The sequence below is a fragment of the Heptranchias perlo genome, chromosome 7, assembly GCF_035084215.1.
Source record: "Heptranchias perlo isolate sHepPer1 chromosome 7, sHepPer1.hap1, whole genome shotgun sequence".
Taxonomy (NCBI): domain Eukaryota; kingdom Metazoa; phylum Chordata; class Chondrichthyes; order Hexanchiformes; family Hexanchidae; genus Heptranchias; species Heptranchias perlo.
Genome location: NC_090331.1, coordinates 86,460,889 through 86,481,681, shown reverse-complemented (window position 1 = coordinate 86,481,681; position 20,793 = coordinate 86,460,889). Strand labels below are relative to the sequence as shown.

The following is a 20,793-nucleotide window of genomic DNA, read 5'->3' as shown; positions in this document are numbered from 1 at the left end:
TCCCCGTCTTTGGTTCTGGCCGTTTGTATATTCAGTCGTCTGGTATCTAATGTTTTTCTGTCTGAACACTATTCAATTCCTTTGATTGCCTTGGAAAGATTATATGTAATCACCAGGCACTGTTCTGTGACTATATATGCGGTCATTTTCAAGGAATCCGACACTCACCTGATGAAGGAGAAAGCCTCCTAAAGCTTGTGATTTTCAAATAAAACTGTTGGACTATAACCTGCTGTTGTAAGATTCCTTACATTTATAAATGCAAGTTATTCTTTCTTGTCTTTTTACTGTCGTCATTTGCTTTTTTGTTTCGGGGTTAAATCTGAGAGCTAATTACATTGCATAACTTTAGCAGTTTACTCGCTTAGATTGTGGTAGTAACACTCATGAAAGGCACTGCCACTGATGCCTAGTGCTTTGATTCTGTTCTTTATGGATGTCACAGTATCCTTTCCCCAAAAACACAGGAAAGCGAGAAGAAACTGTTACATAGCAATAGTCACCAAAACAATATAAATTGGGAAGAAATGGATTTCATGATAAGATTGTGTGTGTGTACATGTGTGGGGGGAGGAGGGGAGATTTAAAGATAGAAGAATCACAGCACATTGGTAGCAGTGCAGAGAAGAACACCGGCATCTCCACATCATAACCACTTGCATAATGCGGAAAAGGCCCATTCAAATACGTGGACAGGATGTGAAAGGAGAAGCTGCCAGAACAAGCTGAGAGATGGGCTTTGATGTGTTTAGAATTAAATGCTGGAGGGGAGAAAAAGGCAGAAGGCCAAGGAAGAGCCAGAGGAACATTTGCAAACAAGACACTACTAACACAGGTCTTGAATAGCAAAGAGTGGATGCAGTGGTTAGGATGGTTCAGGCATGCTCCAGCACTATGTATCCTGAAGGTACAGGGGTAAGAAAAAAATACATGGGAATCAGCCACATCAGTTTTAGTTCAGGAGAGGGAGGGAGAAGGAAGAAACACATTTGGAGCAGTGACTAGGAAGAGAAAATTAAATTAATTAACTTTTTAAACTTACTGCAACAGCTGCCACTTAAAAATACCACTTTTTTTCAGATTCAGAGGTATGGTGGGAGCTCAACAACAGTATTCTTATTTAAAACAGAAAGGCTTGCTGGGAGGAATTACAAACACTCAGCATGGGGGAGCTGAATTACCATCAGTACAGACACACTCAAAAACCAAGCCTACTTCAGCAGTCTCGCCGTTTCCATTGTGCACACATCATTTCAGCTCTATCACACTGCTGAGGTCAGTCATTTATCAACAGCCTTCATCCCCCAAGAACGCCAGCAGCACTCACTGCTTAAATAAAGATTGATCCAAAAAAGAAAAAACAAACCAAACACACACCCCAGAAGGTTGTTAAAGTCAACTGTTGGTCTTTGCAACAGACTGAATTTTCAAAAGGGAGAACTGATGAGGAGGCTTCTACTTAAATCAACTCAAATACCATTTCTCAAAAATCTGGGAAATCTCAGATTAAATTAGCAGATAAACTACTTCCAATTTCAAGAATAAAATATTGTCATTTTTGCCACTAATTTGGAAATAATATCTCAAGCTTGAACTAAGTTTTTTTTGTTAATTAGTTTTTGCAGCATTCTAAGTAATTACAACAATATATATTCCTTCTGGAAACTTAATTATTCTGCACTAGTTTCTATTGGAAAAGCCCCTTGGTGTCTTCACATTAAATGAAATATGCCAAGATGCTATAAACAAGACAAGCTTGGGTGATGTTTGGGTGCTGTGCTTTATACAATGTGTGTAGGAGGCAGTGACGACTATACAGTAAGTATATGCAGATATCAGACGTTTAAAAAAAATGCAGCTTAAAAAATTTTAAGTCTCTTCAAGGTTCCAGCTACACATTGCATTCAGTGTCGCTGTTTTTCTGTTGATACTTGAATTTCCCCCCCTTTTTTGAGCTGGAGGGGGGGGGGGGGGGGGGAGGGGGGGCAGGAGAAGAGAGGGAGAGTAGGTGCTCCCTGTTTGAATGAGATCTATTTTAACACAAGCTTGGAAACTGAACATTGCAAACTGAGCTGGCTCAATAATCATCCCATCTGCAGGATAACAGCAACATCATTCACTGGGCTGGAAATGTAACAAGGGTGTGCTTCTTGGTTTTTAATAGAAGATAGGTTTAGGAACAAGCATGTGAGTGATTATATGTGAGCATATGAAAGATGTTAAAATGTCAATACTACAATAAGTGCTGTACAACATTTGAAGTACTATTTTAAGCAATTTTCACTACCATCCAATGGCATAATTCCTTAAGATAATTGTGTTAACATTTCAGGTCATGAAATGGTAACTCTGTTTCTTTCTCCACAGATGCTACCTGACTTGCTGAGTATTTCCATCATTTTCTGTTTTTATTTCAGATTTCTAGAATCCGCAGTATTTTGCTTTTGATTTTCCTTAAGATAGTTGTTTGGTCAAGATTGACTGATCAATTAAAAGGATATTGCTCATTGCAATACTTCCTGCTTTTCGGATCGAGAATCTTCCGCACATGGATATACTACATTTATAGATTAACTTTGCACCCAAATGACAATGGGAGACTGATAAGTCTCTCACTGCTTCACAAGATGGCTCCTTGTACAATCAGTGCCCTCCTTAAGACCTGCACTAAAAGGCACTAGGTAGATATAAGTCATTGCTGCATTAATAGACAACATTGAGTGATATAACCACCAAGGTAAGAGGAAATAGCAAGGTATCTCAAAGGAGAGGAAAACAAGAGGGAATTGAGCAGGCTCTGCTCTGAGTAGTAGAACTTGCCTAAAAAATTGGATAATGTACACTTCAAATAGGATCTTCAGATACTATGGATAAACTTATAAAGCAGGAAGACGACAGGCGGGGTATGGAAGGAGGGTTACATGCTAATAAATACAAGTAGCATAGACAAAAACTGGAAAGTAATGTGGCAATAGACAACTGCAATATACACACCTACCTAGACTAAACAATTGATTGCAAAATTAAGGTTGTTAAATAATGAGTCCAATGCAACTACTATTGAAGTCTTACCAGAAGCTCTAGTTGAAGGGACCACTACCCAGTCATCTTCAGGAGGGGAGGGCGCTTCAGGCGTCACAAAGTCAGTTGCCCCATGATTGTCTCCGTTTTTCACAGACCCGTGGCTGCCGAGATTGCTCATTTGTTCCAGCAGTGGAAAAAGGACATTGAGACCACCAGTGCAATTGATCATATCCTGCAAAAAAAAATGATCAAGTAGAATTCTGATATCCACCTGGAGAGAAACAATTAAATTGGATGGCAAGCTCAATTCCAATCCGAATTCCAACATGTTTTGCCTGCTCCGGCAGTACAACACTAGCCCTGCATTCAGCTCAAGTTCAAATCGAATTTCATGGTCTAGTTTCCTCAATGTCAAGTTTCACTAACTCTTGCCATAGGTGGCAGTGAGATGCTCTATCTTGGATTAAATTGGGGAGGTGGGGGTTGGTGGAGGGAGGAGAAATGAGAGCGCAAAAATCTAAGCAGCTCAATCCCAGTTCTCAATTGACCTTTCCTTTGGCCCATAGGTTTTCAAACTGGTTGCCTGCGAGGTCATTAGATTTCTGTTTGTTTGGGGCCGGGTATTACCAAACCTGCGAACACACTCTCTGGAGAATTCTGTATTCTGTATCCAGAACCTCATCACTAAGGTAACCGCACTTTAAGGAGGTGCGAACAGCTGATTGAAATTGTTTGACGACCGGACTTTCGCTGAAATCAGCAGAGCCTTTGATTAAGTACAAAGTAAGTACTTATTGAAGTGCCCGGAATAGCCGGTGCACTTCATACAGTTTAAGAGACTCTTTGCAACTGACGCCTATGGTAATGACAAATGGTTAGCGCCATTTGTCCAATATAGGCGGCTGGCCATGATAAGCATGGACGGTTTAAATGGTGGGGACTTATACTACTGTTTTCTAGACATTTGGAAGTTCGGACAGGGATTCTCAGGGGAGTCCCACACAGAGAAAAGTTTGTAAAAATGTAATTTAAAAAGTTCTAACATATGCACTAAATCATTTCCTAGACATTCTCATTTTGCAGTATTTCTGATCCAGAAAAAAATTATTTAAATGTTTCACAAGCTCCTTCAGTAATGCTGACCCCATTTATTACTTCAATGCCATTAATCAATTGCCTGATTTGTCCATAACAATTTAACGATTTATAGAATGTGTGTTTCTCCAATGTAAAATCCTTATCCTGAGGAAAACAGCCCCTTTCTCAATAATAATGATGATCAACAACCAACACTGACTGAAATACCTTAATGTCCCAGTTGACAACTTTATGCCCAGTCAATCTCCCGTGAAAGAGATTCGGAGACAAATCAAGGCAGATGGGACTTTTGCAGGCCTGTAAAAATGCAGAAAGGCCAATGATTATAGCATATGAATTTTGAATACGGTGCATCAAAATAATCTCACAGCTTTAACAATCTTTGAGAACAAGCGGTTAGTTTTTAACACATGCAGATATGTCTGTTTTATACCATCCCAGATCACTGAAAGAGATTAGTAATACAAGGATAATTCCTGAAATGGTACGAGTTTATCCAGCAAGTAGCTGAATCATATAGACCTCCCTAACCTGCGATCTATACCACCTAGAAGGACAAGAGCAGCTGGCGCAAGGCAACATTATCACCTCCAAGTTCCCCTTTAAGTAACCCACCATCCTGATTTGGACATATATCACCATTCCTTCATCATCGCCGAGTCAAAACCCTAGAACTCCCTACCTAACAGCACTGTGGGAGTACTTTCACCACACGGACTGCAGCGGTGGCTCACCACCATCTTCTCAAGGGAAACTGGGGATGGGCAATAAATGCTGCCTTGCTAGCGATGCCCATAACCCAAGAATGTGAATTATCTCATCTCAGCTGGGAGGGCAGTAGCAGTTCTGACACTGGTATCAACACCCTGGATTATGGTAGCATAGTGGTTATGTTACTGGACTAATAATCCAGAGGCTAGACTAATCCGGAGTCATGAGTTCAATTCCCACCACAGCAGCTGGGGAATTTAAATTCAATTAAATAAAATCTGGAATTTAAAAAAAACTAGTATCAGTAATGGTGGTCATTATACTACCGGATTGTCGTAAAAGCCCATCTGGTTCACTAATGCCCTGCCGTCCTCACCCAATCTGGCCGATATGTGACTCCAGACCCACCAGCAATGTGGTTGATTGTTAAATGGCCTAGCAAGCCACTCAGTTGTAAAATCTCGCTAAAAAGTCATAAGAATAAAACCGAATGGACCACTAGGCACCGGACACAACAAAGGCAAACCAAGCCCAGTCGACCCTGCAAAGTCCTCCTCACGAACATCTGAAGTGGGAGAGCTGTCCCACAGGCTAGTCAAGCAACAGCCTGACATAGCCATACCATTCAGCCAACGTCCCAGACTCTTCCATCACCATCCCTGGGTATGTCCTGACCCACCGGCAGGACAGACCGACCATAGGTGGTGGTACAGTGATATACAGTCAGGAGGGAGTGGCCCTGGGAGTCCTCAACATTGACTCTGGACCCCATGAAATCTCATGGCATCAGGTCAAACATGGGCAAGGAAACCTCCTGCTGATTACCGCCCGCCCTCAGCTGATGAATCAGTCCTCCTCCATGTTGAGCACCACTTGGAGGAAGCACTGAGGGTAGCAAGAGCACAAAATGTACTCTGGGTGGGGGACTTCAATGTTCATCACTAAGAGTGGCTCGGTAGCATCACTACCTGACTGAGCTGGCTGAGTCCTGAAGGACATAGCTGCCAGACTGGGTCTGCGGCAGGTGGTGAGCGAACCAACACGAGGGAAAAACCGACTTGACCTCGTCCTCACCAATCTACCTGTCGCAGCTGCATCTGTCCATGTCAGTATTGGTAGGAGTGACCACCGCAAAGTCCTCGTGGAGACGAAGTCCCATCTTCGCAATGAGGACACCATCCAACGTGTTGTGTGGCACTACCACCGTGCTAAATGGGATAGATTCAGAACAGATCTAGCAGCTCAAAACTGGGCATCCATGAGGCGCTGTGGGCCAGCAGCAGAATTGTATTCCAGCATAATCTGTAACCTCATGGCCTGGCATATTCCTCACTCTACCATTAACAACAAGCCAGGGGATCAACCCTGGTTCAATGAGGAGTGTAGAAGAGCATGCAAGGAGCAGCACAAGGCGTACCTAAAAATGAGGTGCCAACCTGGTGAAGCTACAACTCAGGACTACATGCGTGCTAAACAGCAGAAGCAACATGCTATAGACAGAGCTAAGCGATTCCACAACCAACGGATCAGATCAAAGCTCTGCAGTCCTGCCACATCCAGTCGTGAATGGTGAAGGACAATTAAACAACTAACGGGAGGAGGAGGCTCTGTAAACATCCCCATCCTCAATGATGGCTGAGTCCAGCACGTGAGTGCAAAAGAAAAGTCTGAAGTGTTTGCAACCATCTGCAGCCAGAAGTGCCGAGTAGATGATCCATCTCGGCCTCCTCCCGATATCCCCACCATCAGAGAAGCCAGTCTTCAGCCAGTTCGATTCACTCCACGTGATATCAAGAAACGGCTGAGTGCACTGGATATAGCAAAGACTACGGGCCCCGACAGCATCCCAGCTGCAGTGCTGAAGACTTGTGCTCCAGAACTAGCTGCGTCTCTAGCCAAACTGTTCCAGTACAGCTACAACACTGGCATCTATCCGACAATGTGGAAAGTTGCCCAGGTATGTCCCGTCCACAAAAAGCAGGACAAATCCAATCCGGCTAATTACCGCCCCATCAGCCTACTCTCAATCATCAGCAAAGTGATGGAAGGTGTCATCGACAGTGCTATCAAGCGGCACTTACTCACCAATAACCTACTCACCGATGTTCAGTTTGGGTTCCGCCAGGACCACTCGGCTCCAGACCTCATTATAGCCTTGGTCCAAACATGGACAAAAGAGCTGAATTCCAGAGGTGAGAGTGACTGCTCTTGACATCAAGGCAGCATTTGACAGAGTGTGGCACCAAGGAGTCTTAGTAAAATTGACGTCAATGGGAATCAGGGGGAAAACTCTCCAGTGGCTGGAGTCGTACCTAGCACAAAGGAAGATGGTAGTGGTTGTTGGAGGCCAATCATCTCAGCCCCAGGACATTGTTGCAGAAGTTCCTCAGGGCAGTGTCCTAGGCCCAACCATCTTCAGCTGCTTCATCAATGACCTTTCCTCCATCATAAGATCAGAAATGGGGATGTTCGCTGATGATTGCACAGTGTTCAGTTCCATTCGCAACTCCTCAGATAATGAAGTAGTCCGTGCCCACGTGCAGCAAGACCTGGACAACATCCAGGCTTGGGCTGATAATTGGCAAGTAACATTCGCGCCAGACAAGCGCCAGGCAATGACCACCTCCCCTTGACATTCAACGGCATTACCATCACCGAATCCCCCATCAACATCCTGGGGGTCACTATTGACCAGAAACTTAACTGGACCAGCCACATAAATACAGTGGCTACGAGAGCAGGTCAGAGGCTGGGTATTCTGCAGCAAGTGACTCACCTCCTGACTCCCCAAAGCCTTTCCACCATCTACAAGGCACAAGTCAGGAGTCTGATGGAATACTCTCCACTTGCCTGGATGAGTGCAGCTCCAACAACACTCAAGAAGCTCGACAACATCCACGACAAAGCAGCCCACTTGATTGGCACCCCATCCACCACCCTAAACATTCACTCCCTTCACCAACAGCGCATAGTGGCTGCAGCAACTCGCCAAGGATTCTTCGACAGCACCTCCCAAACCCGCGACCTCTACCACCTAGAAGGACAAGAGCAGCAGGCACATGGGAACAACACCACCTGCTTGTTCCCCTCCAAGTCACACACCATCCCGACTTGGAAATATATTGCCGTTCCTTCATCCTCACTGGGTCAAAATCCTGGAACTCCCTACCTAACAGCACTGTGGGAGAACCTTCACCACACGGACTGCAGCGGTTCAAGGCGGCGGCTCACCATCACCTTCTCAAGGGCCATTAGGGATGGGCAATAAATTCTGGCCTCGCCAGCGACGCCCACATTACCATGAACGAATAGAAAAAAACCCTGGATTAGGCATAGGAAATTCAACTAAGGTTCCTATTCCTCATCACCCTTCAGTCATTTCTGCTGGAACATATGCATATGCAGGCATCGACTGAGAACGTTTTTCAAGTTGTGATGCCCTCTGCAGTCAAATAGCATGCCACTCATGCAACAAATCTGGCCACTTGAGTGAGATATCAGAGGGTGCCTTGGTTATGGACCATAAACCAGCAGGGTTCAGGGGAGGAAGGTAGTGGGCAAATAAAAACTAAGTAAGGAAAATCTAAAATATAACAACCCAAGAATAAGATTATAAGCTTCATACACAACTTACTTTCGGTGTGTAATGCAGGAGTAGTTTATTTGAGAGGTCTGTAAGCTCGGACTCCTGAGTTTTCAACGGAGAAATGCAGTTTGGGCCTGTTAACAGCAAAAGACCACCACATTTTTATATATATAATCTGTTCAGAAGTTCATATCCAACATTTGGGGGGGAAATCTTGTCACAAAATTAACTGCAAAGTTACATTCTTAAGCAGAGATTCAATCATATAGTTTTTATGCTTGAAAAATGTCCGATTCCATGCTGACATCGGTATCCACGCAGATGCTGAAAAGACATTAAGTGCAGTTATTAACCATAATGCTCCTGTTGCTGCAAACCATATACTGTGATGTGCTGCAGCAACTTAGGCTGCATTTTACACCACAACTGTAGCATCACATAACACTGCAAATCAACATGAAGAAGTCACAGTGTAATTTCAGAGTTAGGGCCTGATCTAACTGGAGTAAAGTACAGCAAGATTCCCAGAGTCTCACTCTGCTTCAATCTGGAGTGGGGAGGGGTTGGGTCAGGGCCCTGGCTCTGGTCTAAACATTAGTGCAAAACAGAAGTGCTCTGCACCAATGCTACCAGTATAGTGTAATGCAGGTTTAGATACAGTTTTGTAGTGGGGATACATAACAAAGCTTTGTTCCTTTATCCACCAATGACCCCTCAGAAGATTTTAGAACATGAAGCAAAGAAGTGTATCAAATGCACTAACTCCCTCTTTTGAGCTTGTCCATTTTTAATTTTATTTTACATTGCATTCCACTTTTAGAATCTCTGCCTGCTACACACCACTCCCCTGCTGAGGAGGTGGGCAGGTAACCAACCCTCAGACCTCTGCTGATGCTCGAGCCAGCTGCCTAACAACTGAAACAGTTGCAGACAATGCTTTACAGTTGGAGCAGTTTAAACATGCTGTATGGCTGCTCTTAAAAATCAGGATTCTTTCAGGTAAATTTTGCAGGATGCAAACATGTCAACAGCTTAAATTTATGTTGTTTCAAAAAGCAAACGGGATCCTGGGCTTTATAAATAGAGGCATAAAGTACACAAGCAAGGAAGATATACTAAACCTTTATGAATCACTGGTTAGACCCCAGCTGGAGTAGTGTCCCCAATTCTGGGCACCACACTTTAGCAACGATGTCAAGACTTTGGAGAGGGTGCAAAGGAGATTTATTAAAATGGTACCAGGGCTGAGGGGCTTCAGTTATGGGATTGTTCTTAGAGCAGAGAAGGTTAATGGGAGATTTAATAGAGGGATTTTGATGAGAGATAGGGAGAAACTGTTTCCACTAACAGGAGGGTTGATAACCAGAATACACAGATTTAAAATAATTGGCAGAAGAAGCAGGGGGAGATGAGGAGAATTTTTTTTAATGCAGCGAGTTGATATGATCTGGAATGCACTGCCCAAAAGGGTGGTGGAAGCAGATTCAATCGTAACTTTCAAAAGGGAGTTGGATATACACTCAAAAGGAAAAAATTGGAGGCTATGGGGAAAGAGCTGAGGAGTGGGACTAATTGGATAGCTCTTTCAAAGAGCTGGCACAGGCATGATGGGCTGAACAGCCTCTTTCCATGCTGTAAGATTTGATGATTCTACAATGAGATATATCATCTCAAAAATTGCTAAATAAATCTCTTTTTAAAAGACAACTGAGGTGCACACGGTGCTGGGGGTAATGCATCAAGTTAATTATGGTGGCTACATACAATCATTAGTTGAGAAGCTGCTGCTCACCTGCCAAATACAGAGCCTTCACTTGAAAGGGCTGTAGTGCATCATGAAAGACTAGAACGGAACCAAGCTGACCCTCCAGTGAAGTCGGGGAACCCCACTCACTATCTTGAGTTCCTGCCGAAATGAGTTTTGTCACTGATTCTGGTTTTCCCAGGAGTCCGCTCCAGTTTGGCGAGGAAAGAATTGCACTCAGAGAAGCCCGTCCAGAGGAGATAGACAATGAGAATGGAGGATCCGGGATTTGTGAGGGAGGAGGTGTAGTGGTCCGCTGACCGGCCGATCCAATACAACACGAGGTAAAAGGCTGAGGCGTTGGTGGTGGGGGGGGGGGGGGGAAAGAAAAACATAATTTATTATCAAAATTTAACAAGGTTTCAGTGTTGACACAGAAGATTTAAATCGTGTGAAGCATAAAGGCTTGAAATTTTTTTTTTTTTATTCGTTCACGGGATGTGGGCGTCGCTGGCAAGGCCGGCATTTATTGCCCATCCCTAATTGCCCTCGAGAAGGTGGTGGTGAGCCGCCTTCTTGAACCGCTGCAGTCCGTGTGGTGACAGTTCTCCCACAATGCTGTTAGGAAGGGAGTTCCAGGATTTTGACCCAGCGGCAATGAAGGAACGGCGATATATTTCCAAGTCGGGATGGTGTGTGACTTGGAGGGGAACGTGCAGGTGGTGTTGTTCCCATGCGCCTGCTGCCCTTGTCCTTCTAGGTGGTAGAGGTCGCGGGTTTGGGAGGTGCTGTCGAAGAAGCCTTGGCGAGTTGCTGCAGTGCATCCTGTGGATGGTGCACACTGCAGCCACAGTGCGCCGGTGGTGAAGGGAATGAATGTTTAGGGTGGTGGATGGGGTGCCAATCAAGCGGGCTGCTTTATCTTGGATGGTGTCGAGCTTCTTGAGTGTTGTTGGAGCTGCACTCATCCAGGCAAGTGGAGAGTATTCCATCACACTCCTGACTTGTGCCTTGTAGATGGTGGAAAGGCTTTGGGGAGTCAGGAGGTGAGTCACTCGCCGCAGAATACCCAGCCTCTGACCTGCTCTCGTAGCCACAGTATTTATATGGCTGGTCCAGTTAAGTTTCTGGTCAATGGTGACCCCCAGGATGTTGATGGTGGGGGATTCGGCGATGGTAATGCCGTTGAATGTCAAGGGGAGGTGGTTAGACTCTCTCTTGTTGGAGATGGTCATTGCCTGGCACTTATCTGGCGCGAATGTTACTTGCCACTTATGAGCCCAAGCCTGGATGTTGTCCAGGTCTTGCTGCATGCAGGCTCGGACTGCTTCATTATCTGAGGGGTTGCGAATGGAACTGAACACTGTGCAGTCATCAGCGAACATCCCCATTTCTGACCTTATGATGGAGGGAAGGTCATTGATGAAGCAGCTGAAGATGGTTGGGCCAAGGACACTGCCCTGAGGAACTCCTGCAGCAATGCCCTGGGGCTGAGATGACTGGCCTCCAACAACCACTACCATCTTCCTTTGTGCTAGGTATGACTCCAGCCACTGGAGAGTTTTCCCCCTGATTCCCATTGACTTCAATTTTACTAGGGCTCCTTGGTGCCACACTCGGTCAAATGCTGCCTTGATGTCAAGGGCAGTCACTCTCACCTCACCTCTGGAATTCAGCTCTTTTGTCCATGTTTGGACCAAGGCTGTAATGAGGTCTGGAGCAGAGTGGTCCTGGCGGAACCCAAACTGAGCATCGGTGAGCAGGTTATTTGTGAGTAAGTGCCGCTTGATAGCACTGTCGACGACACCTTCCATCACTTTGCTGATGATTGAGAGTAGACTGATGGGGCGGTAATTGGCCGGATTGGATTTGTCCTGCTTTTTGTGGACAGGACATACCTGGGCAATTTTCCACATTGTCGGGTGGATGTCAGTGTTGTAGCTGTGCTGGAACAGCTTGGCTAGAGGCGCAGCTAGTTCTGGAGCACAAGTCTTCAGCACTACAGCTGGGATGTTGTCGGGACCCATAGCCTTTGCTGTTAAACCACCCAACCATGGTGGCAATAATTCATTTTGAATAATTACACATCAACTAGACAGAGACCAGTACATGTAGCAGCAAACATATCGTAGTGGGAGTTTCACTATTCAGTAGATTACTGAACATCCTCCTTGCTATCACATGCACAGCAGCTGCTTTGTGGAGGCGTTTTACAAACTTACCTTCAAGATGCAACATGCACAAGATACAAGCAACTTTAGTTGCAGATGCACTGGTAGGCCACTCAGCTAATGACGTTTTAGTAGTTTGAGCTCTCTATCCAGGCTGACACTCCCAGTGCAGTACTGAGGGAGTGCTACACTATTGGAGGTGCCATCTTTCAGATGAGACATTAAACAGAATCCCTGTCTGCCCTCTAAGGTGGACGTAAAAGATTCCATGGCACTATTCGGTGCCCTGGCCAATATTTATCCCTCAACCAACATCACTGAAAAAAATTGCTGTTTGTGGGAGCTTGCTGTGTGCAAATTGGCTGCCGCGTTCCTTACATTACAACAATAACTACACTTCAAAAAGTACTTCATTGGCTGTGAAGCACTTGGGATGTTCTGAGGTCATGAAAGGCACTATATCAATGTCTGTCTTTCTTTCTTGCTATGTATGATATAAATTCTAAAAAATGCCAAAACATAATGTTCAGATTTAGGTGGTTGGTGAACTTAATGCTGGATTGTTATTTATCAGAAATTCAAGCTGGTGACCAGTCACCTCTGGAGAAAGTGGCTGATGTGTCATATGGGAGTGTTAAACCACCCAACCATGGTGGCAATAATTCATTTTGAATAAAAATAAAATATCCTCACACCTGCAAAACGTTTACTCCACTTGCAACAGACTTTAGTCATTCATTTGTTGCTAGGTTTTCTTCAATCGTGAAACAAATTGGATGTTTTACTGTCCACCCTCGAACTCCTGCCCCCCTACCTACTGTGCACCCTATACAGCCCCATGCCCACTGAACACTTTCTACAGTGCCTGAGAAGTCTCCCCATTCTCTATGCCCCAAAAGTATAAGCTTACTGCAACACATTTCCAGTACCTCAAGAACAAAAGGAGAACAGACCATTTATTTCATTATAAAAAGATCCTTACCTCATTCATAGTTGGGAATTTGAGGGGTGCAGAGAGCTTCTGTTGACCATTGACATAGACGTACACCAGACTCTGACCAAAGGGACGCTTTGCTGGGAAATGTACCACAGCTATACTATGCTGTTAACAAAAACAAACAATCACAACTTAGTTTTAAGAATTCATACTGCATAATTTGCAGCACTCAAGGGGTTCTGTTCACACTTGCGCATGCCTTCAATTTTTTTTAAGAAAGTGCACACATATGCAGTTTTTACTCAAGTACATTTTAGATTGCATGCCTTTGTCTCGAGGAGGACAGCCTGTTTCTAAACCTCCCCCTTGGCCTCTTTGACCACCTCTGGAGGAGACAAATGATTGCAATCTGGCAACAACACCCCAACGCCTTAGCATGGCTCTGATTATGAACTCAGCAGCAGGATTAGAACCTGCACCTTCAGACTCCATACACCATGTTAATGCTCCAATGGGGCTCCTCATGCATATTCGGTTTAAAGGACATGTGGCATTGCTATAGCATGCAATGAAGATGCTGTTAGCACTTGTAGCTAAGCACCATCAAATTTTTTTAAAAGATTATTGCGATATCATTTGAATTGTTTTAAGAGCAAGGATCTTCGTGAAAAATACCTTTACACAAGAGGTCTACATTGCATGTTTGCTTAAAGTGGAAGAAACATGTCAGGGAGAGTACTTGCAATGTCGAATGTACACTGAGATTTGACATGTCATGTTCTTAATTATACTCTTAAACTCACAAGCCATTCCATATGTGCAGCGGTGTATTTGAGATGCACCATGGCCTGTACACCTGTGCATGAGCACTGCTGCTCTGAGTATCAAAGAAAACTGGACTGCCAAGTTAGAGTAACTCAAATACATGTATGTACTTCTACTTATTAACATCAGCCTATGGACCCAGGAGATGAGTTCATGTTACTAAGTAGAAGAAATGTTCCACATTGAGTGTCGCACTGAGTTCTGACCGCACTCCTGGTTCTAGTTTTCTGCAGCTGCGACAGTTCCAATCCAGCCTTCAACTACCCATTCGGTAGGATGCCAAACTGAAGTCCGGTCCAGTTGCTCTACAATAGCTCCTGATGTAGACTGGGAATGAAAATATGAGCATCACTCAGTTGGTAGCATTCTCGTCTCCAAGTCAGAAGGTTGTGGGTTCAAGCTCCACTGCAGAGACTTGAGCACATAATCCAGGTTGACACTTCAATCTTTTGGATGTGACGATAAACCAAGACTGCCCTTTTGGGTGGATGTAAAAGATCCCATGGTACTATTTTGAAGCAGAGCAGGGGAGTTCTCCCCGGTGTCCTGTCCTTCAACCAACATCACTAAAATAGATTATCTGGTCATTATCACGTTGCTGTTTGTGGGACCTTGCTGTGTGCAATTTGGCTGCAGCGTTTCCTACATCACAACAGTGACTACAGTTCAAAAGTACTTAATTGGCTGTAAAGCACTTTGGGACATCCTGAGATTGTGAAATGAGCAATATAAATGTAAGTTCTTTCTTTAACAATGACATATTTGGAAGATATACCACTTAGCCAGGTGTATCGATTGAAACTGGATGTGAATCTCAGAGGTTGGGCTGTTGATCTTAAAACTGTTGAAACTGAAGTGCAAGAACTTACAGAAGTTGAGCCATGGTTACAGTTAATCAGCGATCAATGTAACAAAATATATACTAACAGCATTAATTCTTTCAGTTCTTGCTCTTACCCAGAGAGAGTCACAGAAGCAGTGGTCAGGCAGCATCACGGTCATGTATTCCTTCTTTGTGCAGACTGCTACGACCAGTCCTCCTGAGGAGGTGAGAAACGCTTCAAACCCTGTCCCACTGGCTGTGAAAAAACTGAAAAGCGTGCAGGGTAAGACATTCTGGGTCTCTAGTTTAAGAGTAGAAAAATTCCACTATGCACACATTTTTCCCCCCAGGAATTAACAAGCATTTGGAATGTTGTAATATCATTTGTATGATACCACACACTTGTGTTGTTACTCGGTATCTTTGAGGGATTACAGTTTAGTTTAAATTAAAATGCTTTTGAGTTAAATTCAGCTCACAAAAGGGTTAAATCCACAGAATGCACAAGCTTCTGGGAATGCAGATTAGGTGCAAACTGCTGTAGAAATAGTATTTTTCACATACCATATCAGTATGTGATATTCCAGTAACATTCACGCCTATTATGTTGGAATGGCTTCCTTTCATTTGAACCCCATGGGATGAGGGTAGATGGGGCAGATGCTGACAACAGGTTTGACTGCCAACTTGACCGGACCATCAGCGGACATGGAGAGCTAGGCGAGAGTCAGGCCTTTGACATCCTGTCTAGCTGGATGGAAAAAAGGTCAGTGCAAAAATCTGGAGTGGCAACAGTGAGATTGATTATATATCCGACTAGTTTTTGAGATTTGCTAGTCTGGAAACTGAAATTAGCCCGCTAACAGGGATAGGGTAATGTACTGTTATTTTCTGTGTTACAAGGAGCAATATGAAACAACTTGAAATTAATTGAAAACTGTATTCCATTCATTCATGTAAAATTAACTGGCTTGTTGGTTTACAATTGGTCTAATCTCACAAAACCATTTATCAACCTGTCTTCTGGAAGATAGAATAAACACGTGCATGATTACAGTAGCCAATTTACAGAACAAAAGGGTTTAATCTTACAACCCCCTGGGTCACACTATTGTATGATTACATGCTGAGCAATAAAGGTAAATTCCTGATTGTAGGGGATGCAGGGACCACTTATGGGAGTGCTTGGTACGCTGAATCCAAGAGCAAAATTTATAACACGAGGCTTATTTAGCAATATGGAATAAAAAACAAAATCACACCGACATATTCCAATGCTGCACCAATATGCTTTTGCATGATGCTCTTAATTAGTAACTTCAAACTTGCTCCACTATCAGCACCATTAGGAGAGCTGTAATCACCTGCACTTCATTACAGATCAAAATCTCTTCTCCAGGCACAGCCAAGTTTGGAATGACCACCAATACTCCAAGTGTATAGCTTGGTGTTTTTCACAGTTGAAGAGGTCACACTTTGATTATTTCACACACCCGCTATTACTGCTCTTCACTGAAATCCTAGTGACGGTATTTTCAGACAGTAAACCACTTACTTTTTTTTTTATTATTAACCTTTCCCTATGTCGCATCAATTTATATTCTGCACATAAATAAAACCAAAGAAAGGTATATCTGGGGAAAAAAGGAACTATTCAAGAATATCAAGAGCAGCCAACTGGCATCGAGTTCAAGGCAATAATTTGTGCTTGGTGTTCTGCTGACACCCACATGGATATCCGCAGAATCATTCCAATTAATTAGTTACTGGCTTTCAATTCAGCACCTGTACATAGAACACAGTAAATCCCAGCTCAGTACCAGTCAACTACTATATAACTGTAAACAATTTTACAACACCAAGTTATAGTCCAGCAATTTTATTTTAAATTCACAAGCTTTCGGAGACTTCCTCCTTCCTCAGGTAATTTACCTGAGGAAGGAGGAAGTCTCCGAAAGCTTGTGAATTTAAAATAAAATTGCTGGACTATAACTTGGTGTTGTAAAATTGTTTACAATTGTCAACCCCAGTCCATCACCGGCATCTCCACATCATGACTATATAACTGAACACTAAATCCCAGCTCATTGCTATTCACCTCCTATATACTGTACACTAAATCCCAGCAATCAAATGGAAAATGTTTCTCTACTTGTACACAAAAATACACTTCACGCAGTACTCTCTAGTCTCACCACACTGTGGAAAGGGTATTGCACTCTCTTTATAAATAAAACCCAGTTTATGTACAAGTTTCACCACTAGAGAAAATGACTTGTACTGTATTTATAGAACAAGCATTCAGATTCAAGTCTGCGGTTGGAGTGTTCTTTTTCTTCCAAACACAATACACATAAATAGCACTTCAAAACAGCCATTTTAAAACTAATTACTATTTAATAAAACTCCTTTGGACTTCATTTAAAGACTAAAATAGCCTACAAAGCACAGAAACAAATGAGAGAGCATATACCGACACAGCATAAACTCTTGTTAACAGCTTATATGAGAGCCAGACTGGCTAATGAGCATCAAGTTGATGTTGGGTGCTATGCCATCTTGGTTTGTTTTCCTGGGTCAACAAGAGAAAACATAACATTGTTTCTGGGAGGACAATGATTTCTGATGAATTTTTTTCTTTAGTGGTCCTCTCTAAGGAATCGAGACATTTTTTCACTGAAAGAACCCCCCCACCCCATGAATGCAAATGGAAGTTCCACTCCCAGCAATATGAAAAAGAAAGCTGCTGTGAAGAGGATGGAGTAGAACTCAAGGGCTCAAAGTTAATGTTGGTCAACTATACTCGGAAATCAGGAATCATCAATATCCAAAGTGGCCCCAATCCAGATCAAGCACCAGAGGCACAGGAAATATATCGGATATCATAAAACATAGTTGCAAAGTTTAACTAGTTTATAACATTTATCTGAAGTGCGCAATTACAGTCTCCTATTTATAACTAAAAACTATTATCAGTAATCAACCACGGATAATCAATCATTTCCTAAACTTGAAGCAGTTGCGACACATTTGGTAATCCTTCAGTATTGGCTTTCTCAGCCACACAAAGTTCACTTTGAAAGACTCTTATTGCTCCAAAAAAAACTTAAGTTGCAATAAAACCCCTAATATAAACTTCACCACACATATGAGAGCAACTAACAGGTTTCAAAACTAGGGGTCATGAGTTCAAAACTAGGGGTCATAAACCGAATAAGGAATTCAGGAGAAACATCTTTACCCAGAGAGTGGTTAGAATGTAGAACTCGCAACCACATGGAGTAGTTGAGATGAATAGCATTGATGTATTTAAGAGGAAGCTAGATAAACACATGAGGGAGAACGGAATAGAATATTATGCTGATGGGGTTAGATGAAGATGGGTCGGAGGAGGCTCGTGTGGAGCATAAACACTGGCACAGACCTGTTGGGCTAAATGGCCTGCTTCTGTGCTGTAATTTCTATGTAATTCAATGTACATTGGGAGTGATTCCAATCCTGCAATCTTGTTTTGAGGTTCTATTGAGCCTTTCTCTCAGGCATCCAATGTTCTACAAATAAATCTGAACCACTAATTAGATTAAAACTTTCTTCCCGACTATCCATTGCTCTAGACATAACCGCTAAAGGGTGTGTTTTATTTTAATATACTCTATACTGTTAACTTTATGGGGTTCATTCAATTTCCCATCTACTGTTGTGCTGAAATACCTAAAACATTCTGGGTAATTTATTGGCAAAGAATATTCCCCCTGACAAATAATTACTGATAAATTCTACAACCCACAAGGAACGATATATGAAACACTCAATGATTATGAAACATAGTACTGGGGTAGTGCATTAGAGTTCAATAGGAAAAAAAATGATTAAAAAACCAGAGCACTTTTCAGTTGAAGGAAAAAACATAGGAACATACAAACAACATAGGAACAGGAGTAGGCCATTCAGCCCCTTGTGCCTGCTCCGCCATTTGATAAGATCATGGCTGATCTGTGATCTAACTCCATATCCCGGCCTTTGGCCCATATCCCTTAATACCTTTGGTTGTCAAAAAGCTACCTATCTCACATTTAAATTTAGCAATTGAGCTAGTATCAATTGCCGTTTGCAGAAGAGAGTTCCAAACTTCTACCACCCTTCGTGTGTAGAAATGTTTTCTAATCTCGCTCCTGAAAGGTCTGGCTCTAATTTTTAGACTGTGCCCCTATTCCAAGAATCCCCAACCAGCAGAAATACTTTCTCTCTATCCACCCTATCTGTTCCCCTTAATATCTTATAAACTTCAATCAAATCACCCCTTAACCTTCGAAACTCTAGAGAATACAACCCCAATTTGTGTAATCTCGCCTCGTAACTTAACCCTTGCAGTCTGGGTATCATTCTGCAAGGGTTAAGTTAAGAGTGGATGATCCATCTCGGCCTCCTCCCGATATCCCCACCATCACAGAAGCCAGTCTTCGGCCAATTCGATTCATTCCACGTGATATCAAGAAACGGCTGAGTGCACTGGATACAGCAAAGGCTATGGGGCCCGACAACATCCCAGCTGTAGTGCTGAAGGCTTGTGCTCCAGAACTAGCTGCGCCTCTAGCCAAGCTGTTCCAGTACAGCTACAACACTGGAATCTACCCGACAATGTGGAAAATTGCCCAGGTATGTCCTGTCCACAAAAAGCAGGACAAATCCAATCCGGCCAATTACCGCCCCATCAGTCTACTCTCAATCATCAGCAAAGTGATGGAAGGTGTCATCGACAGTGCTATCAAGCGGCACTTACTCACCAATAACCTGCTCACCGATGCTCAGTTTGGGTTCCGCCAGGACCACTCGGCTCCAGACCTCATTACAGCATTGGTCCAAACATGGACAAAAGAGCTGAATTCCAGAGGTGAGGTGAGAGTGACTGCCCTTGACATCAAGGCAGCATTTGACCGAGTGTGGCACCAAGGAGCCCTAGTAAAATTGAAGTCAATGGGAATCAGGGGGAAAACTCTCCAGTGGCTGGAGTCATACCTAGCACAAAGGAAGATGGTAGTGGTTGTTGGAGGCCAATCGTCTCAGCCCCAGGGCATTGCTGCAGGAGTTCCTCAGGGTAGTGTCCTTGGCCCAACCATCTTCAGCTGCTTCATCAATGACCTTCCCTCCATCATAAGGTCAGAAATGGGGATGTTCGCTGATGACTGCACAGTGTTCAGTTCCATTCGCAACCCCTCAAATAATGAAGCAGTCCGAGCCCGCATACAGCAAGACCTGGACAACATCCAGGCTTGGGCTGATAAGTGGCAAGTAACATTCGCGCCAGATAAGTGCCAGGCAATGACCATCTCCAACAAGAGACAGTCTAACCACCTCCCCCTGACATTCAACGGCATTACCATCACCGAATCCCCCACCATCAACATCCTGGGGGTCACCATTGACCAGAAACTTAACTGGACCAGCCATATAAATACTGTGGCTACGAGAGCAGGTCAGAGGCTGGGTATTCTGCGGCGAGTGACTCACCTTCTGACTCCCCAAAGCCTTTCCACCATCTACAAGGCACAAGTCAGGAGTGTGATGGAATACTCTCCACTTGCTTGGATGAGTGCAGCTCCAACAACACTCAAGAAGCTCGACACCATCCAAGATAAAGCAGCCCGCTGGATTGGCACCCCATCCACCACCCTAAACATTCACTCCCTTCACCACCGGCGCACTGTGGCTGCAGTGTGTACCATCCACAGGATGCACTGCAGCAACTCGCCAAGGCTTCTTCGACAGCACCTCCCAAACCCGCGACTTCTACCACCTAGAAGGACAAGAGCAGCAGGCACATGGGAACAACACCACCTGCACGTTCCCCTCCAAGTCACACACCATCCCGACTTG

General features: G+C 43.8%; 1 protein-coding gene across 3 annotated transcripts in view; it reads right to left on the bottom strand.

Moving 5' to 3' along the window:
* nbeal1 (neurobeachin-like 1) overlaps nt 1-20,793 on the bottom strand; it is a 244,396-nt gene that overhangs the window by 82,934 nt on the left and 140,669 nt on the right. For all 3 annotated transcript variants that reach the window (XM_067988049.1, XM_067988050.1, XM_067988048.1), the window contains 6 exons: nt 15,054-15,186; nt 13,317-13,436; nt 10,212-10,515; nt 8,468-8,553; nt 4,330-4,419; nt 3,073-3,256 (listed from right to left, as the gene is read on the bottom strand). In XM_067988049.1, the coding sequence (XP_067844150.1) occupies nt 3,073-3,256; nt 4,330-4,419; nt 8,468-8,553; nt 10,212-10,515; nt 13,317-13,436; nt 15,054-15,186 (917 nt within the window). The remainder of the gene's footprint in view (nt 1-3,072; nt 3,257-4,329; nt 4,420-8,467; nt 8,554-10,211; nt 10,516-13,316; nt 13,437-15,053; nt 15,187-20,793) is intronic.